The 4,920-nt window shown below is 44.7% G+C and overlaps 1 protein-coding gene across 2 annotated transcripts in view; it reads left to right on the top strand.

The window, feature by feature from the left end:
* Positions 1-2,624, top strand: part of Krt40 (keratin 40) — a 24,581-nt gene extending 21,957 nt beyond the window's left edge. For both annotated transcript variants that reach the window (XM_017798702.1, XM_008835196.1), the window contains 4 exons: positions 250-411; positions 488-613; positions 1,599-1,819; positions 2,525-2,624. In XM_017798702.1, coding sequence (XP_017654191.1) covers positions 250-411; positions 488-613; positions 1,599-1,819; positions 2,525-2,624 — 609 coding nt within the window. The remainder of the gene's footprint in view (positions 1-249; positions 412-487; positions 614-1,598; positions 1,820-2,524) is intronic.
* Positions 2,625-4,920: the final 2,296 nt, after the last annotated feature.

Below are 4,920 nucleotides of genomic sequence, written 5' to 3'. Positions count from 1 at the left end.
TGTGTGTGTGGGGGGGGGGGGAACAGGTACACTTACATACATGCAGTCAAGATACTCATACACATAAAATAAAAATAATAAAATATTTTTAAAAGAAGTAATGAAAAGAGATTTAATGAAAAGAATCTGAATCAAAATCTTAGACTTTTACCCACTATGCCCAAAATCAAAATGAGATGTTATTTTTGTCACATTGATATTTCCCCAAAGCACAACACTCTGACATTTTTACTCCATTCCCATTCTCAGGAGGTCAACTTGCTTCGTGATCAGCTTGGAGATCGGCTCAGTGTGGAGCTGGACACGGCTCCCACTGTGGACCTCAACAAGGTCCTTGATGAGATGCGATGTCAGTACGAAACGGTGCTGGCTAACAACCGCAGGGACGCAGAGGAATGGTTCGCCGCTCAGGTCAGTGCCCACAGGGAAAGGGCAGGCTTCTGCAAGCGTGCTTTGCCTAAATCCTCTAATGGGGCCTGTGTTTCAGACAGAAGAGCTGAATCAGCAGCAGCTTTCCAGCACGGAGCAGTTGCAGGGATGCCAGACAGAGATGCTGGAGCTGAAGCGCACAGCCAACACTCTGGAAATTGAGCTCCAGGCGCAGCAAAGCCTGGTGCGTAAGACCAACACAGGGTCAGCTTTGCCGGCAACAAGCTCAAAGATGCTACGCCCTTTAGCATACCTCCAGGGAGACACTCACAGCTGTGCATCAGGTCTGAGACTCCAATTGGCCAGGGTGACATTTCCCTGCTTTTCTTCAAGTACATGATTGTCCCATACTGGAAGGAGAGCAACAGATTACCAGTATGCATGGTCTCACCAGGGAGAGACTGGTCCTGAGCATGATCCCATAACACCCTGGCAAAATGGGGTCCACTGAACTAACAGCACTGAAATATGACCATGGATTTTAATTCTCTTTTAATCATGGACAATTTTCCAGACTCATCATCATGTCAAAAAAAATCATTTTTCAAGTTTTTGTCCTACAACTAACACAATACTCCTCCCTACCCAAGCAACAAGAACGCTACACAGGGAAAGCCACATGCACTAGTCCTATCAGGCATCAAGGTGTATGCTATGTGGGGTCCAAGGGAAGAAGCTGAGCACTTGTCTAGGACAGGCACAATACACTCCACTGTAGATGGCTTCACTAACTTCATTTCACAGATGAGGAAAATGGAGGCTCAGAAGAAGTAATTTCCAGGAGGTTCTACCATTCTAAGCAGAACATGATTTCAAGTGTTTTGACCCCAGATCATCTTCTCTTATAGCAAGATTACTGATTGTCCCTGCCAGGTGCTGAAACTCAAATTTTCCTCCCAAACGTTGTCAATCCTCCTTAAGCTACACCAGTAGGTCCTAGATGATAGTAGTCATGGTGGTGGAAGTGACAGCTGGCACATCTGCAGCCCCTAAAATTTTTCCAGACACTTGTCAAGTGCTCCCCAAATGTTCACTCACTTCCCCACTCACCCTCCCTCTGCCTTCACCACTGTCTGTAGAATGAAACAAAGGCTCGGAGCTCTCAGAGCTGGAAAGGGGAGCAGCGAGGGTCTGCCCCGGGGGCCTCTCACAAGGTCTTCCTCCTCCAGACAGAATCTCTGGAGTGTACGGCGGCAGAAACCGAGGCCCAGTACAGCACGCAGCTGGCCCAGATGCAGTGCCTGATCGACAGCGTGGAGCACCAGCTGGAAGAGATCCGCTGCGACCTGGAACGCCAGAATCAGGAGTATGAGGTGCTGTTGGACACCAAGGCCCGACTGGAATGTGAGATCGGCAGGTACCGGGGCCTGCTGGAGAGCGAGGACAGCAGGTAAGTCCACGGTTCTTACGCAATCCCCGGGGTCCCAAAGGAGAATCCTGTTTCCTCAAGGTCTGACTCCCCTAATGTGTCAAGGGTTCTTGGTTTCTAAAAAGTGAAGAAAAGGCTGGGCAAGGTGGCTCAGCAGGCAAAGGCGCTTGCAGCCCAGACTGATGACCTGAGTCTGATCCCTGGAACCACACAGTGGAAGGAGGAAAGTGATTCCCTAAGTTGTCCTCTGACCGCCACATGTACCGATGTACGGGGGGGGGGGCAATGAGACAGAGACAGAAACAGAGAGACAGAAAAACAGAGAGAGACAGAGAGACAGAAAATAAGTGTAAAAAATGTAAGAGAAAAAAACCAACTGAGGCTAAATCTCTAGTAGTGAAATGTTCTACAACATTCTGAAGTTTTAAAGCATAATCATTTTCATAAATATCACTTTGTGCTGGGGTATTTCTTGGTTTGTGTCTTCCACTAAAGGGAAATTAGAAACCTGAATAATATGACATTTGGCAAAATAAAGAAAAAGCACTATGCAGCAGCCACCAGTGTTGTGGGCAAAGTACTGGCTATTCTAGGGCCAAAGACGAAGCAGGCTAAAGTCAAAGTCTGTTCTGTCAAACATTCTTTTTTAGCAAATTTTAATATTTCTGAGATGACATTTTACCAAAATTCCCCTGGTAAACTTAGTTTAAATTGATTTTCCCCCAGGCTTGCCTGCAACCCATGTTCTACAGCTTCGACATCAAGCAGCGCATGTGAGCCATGTTCAGCCTATGTGATTTGCACAGTTGAAAACTGCTGTGCATGAATATCAAACCTCCAGCATGGTGGATGGGACTCGAAGCCATCAATGCTCAAGAAAGGAGACAGGACCTCAAGCAGGGACTTCCAGTCCAGAAACTCACGTCCGAAAGGCTTTCGGGTCCTGACATTTTCCACTACGCAGCTGTAGTCTGCTGATTGCTTTTCTCCTTTAAGCCGACTCGTGGGATCCTGGAAGCCCATAAGGTTTTCTTGCTAGTCTCCAAATAAGATTTGTTTCATTCCTTTAGCATTGTAAATGTACCTTGTGGCTGATTGCCATCAGTTATAATAGCCATTTAATGGAAGGGAAATTGTCTAAACCTATGACTGTGGTTTTAATATGCATAAACCCAGGCTGAAAATATTATAATTCCTCAAACAGATTAAATGATCCATGTGAGATGTTGTGTATCTAAAAAGAGAACTGTATGTATCTTTCTCAGAGGAAATGTATGAATAAAATAATATGTTATATTCATTGTTCTTTTTATTTTGAGAGACACCAGATTATCCTTTTTAAAATATTTTATTTATTATTTTTATTTTATGTGTATGCATGTAATACCTGTATGTAGATAAGTACACCTATGTCATGTAATGCCCGAGGAGGACAGAAGAGGCTGTTGGATCCCCTGGAACTGGAGTTATAGACAGTTGTTAGCTGCCATGTGGGTGCTGGGATTCAAACCTGGGTCTTCTGCAAGAACAGTCACTGTTCTTAACCGCTGAGCCATCTCTCCAGCCCCCAGGTTCTCCTTTTTAAATTTGGTATATCAAAGGAAAAATACTTGCAATTCCATCCTTTAAACATTCTCAATATTTTTGATAATTTCCAGTTTTCATTCTTATTATTGGTTTTTCATGCAGTTATATTTTCATGTGTAACTGTATAATTTTTTCACTTCTATGCCTAAGCATTTTCAATCCTAATTTAAGATTTATTTTTTGTTATTTATGTATATGTATGTGTGTGTGCCTGCATGAGTTTAATGCACCACATGCAGACAGGTGCCCACAGAGGCCAGAAGAAGGCATTGGACCCCTGAAACTGGAATTACAGGCCGTTATGAGCCACCTGACATGGCTTCTGGGAACCAAACCCAGGTCCTCTGCAAGAGCACTCAGTGTTCCTAACCACTGAGCCATTTCCCCAGCCTCTCAATCTTAATTTCAAGACAACAGATTTCTGTGCCCATCATTTCAGTAATTGCTTAATATATCATAAGACACATTTGGGTTATAAGTAGCTTATTCTCTCACATTTAAAAAGTAAGGTGGAGTCAGGTATGGTCATTCACTCCTGTACTCCTAGCACTCAGAAGGCAGAGGCAGGGAGATTGCTCCAAGTCCAAAGGCCGGATTACATAGTGAGAATGTAGATCTACTTTACATAATAAGCTCCAGGCCAGGCTATAAAGGAACACTCTGTAGAAAGAAAGAGAAGACAAAAGAAGGAAGGAAAGAAAGAGGAAGGAAGAAAGGAAGGGGGGAGAATGCTTCCACTTCTAGAAATATTAAATATATATACGTTTCTTTATTCCTCCTCCTAACTGAAAATCTCAGAATTATATATGGAACAAATATAAGAAGACCTTGAAAGTAGAAGAAACCAAGTCATCTCAAGAGGCCCAGGGACACTGTTGGGATCCCTGGATTTCCTTTTTCCTCTTCTATCCCAAAGTGGGGCTTGAGAGATCATCAGCCTGGGAGCATCAACAGGTGCAAATCAAAAACAGTGTCCCAAGTAGAACTTTGTCTCTAGCTAACCAACCAGGAAAAGTGCCAGACAGAAAACCTTTGGATATTAGCCACTCGGCCCAACCAAATGCCACAGAAGAACATTTTACTCATCACCAGTCCCACCAGGAAAAGTCAACTGGGAGGTCTAGGCATCCATGCTTATCAGGCCATAGCAAGCCATCCACGTCTCGTGTTGGGGTCATATCAGAGAAGGAGGAGTGAGGGGTCTAGAGTTTTCATTCCCACGGGTAAAGACTGTGTGGGAAGCTTGGGTGTCACAACTTTTGCTCGCTGTGAGAAGTCCTCTTCAAGGGTGGTGTCTGAGGAGGCCTTCTGGAAGATCAGCAGCAACAAGGGCACACAGGAGACATCAATAATAAAACACCGTATCCCACCCAGCCAGGTAGTACCTGAGGAGTCCAGATAAGAAGGCTGAAACCCCAGCCCTCCAGTACTAAGGAGAAGGTACCCCTTGAGGTGTTAAAGGAGGTAAAGTAGAGAACTTGGGCCTCCACTCTCATCTGGCAGGATGAGGCATCCTCTTCTTCTCTACCAAGCAG

Source organism: Nannospalax galili, unplaced genomic scaffold (assembly GCF_000622305.1).
Source record: "Nannospalax galili isolate Female #2095 unplaced genomic scaffold, S.galili_v1.0 scaffold137, whole genome shotgun sequence".
NCBI lineage: Eukaryota > Metazoa > Chordata > Mammalia > Rodentia > Spalacidae > Nannospalax > Nannospalax galili.
Note: the sequence above shows the minus strand (reverse complement) of the source record. Positions and strands in the feature narration are given on the sequence as shown.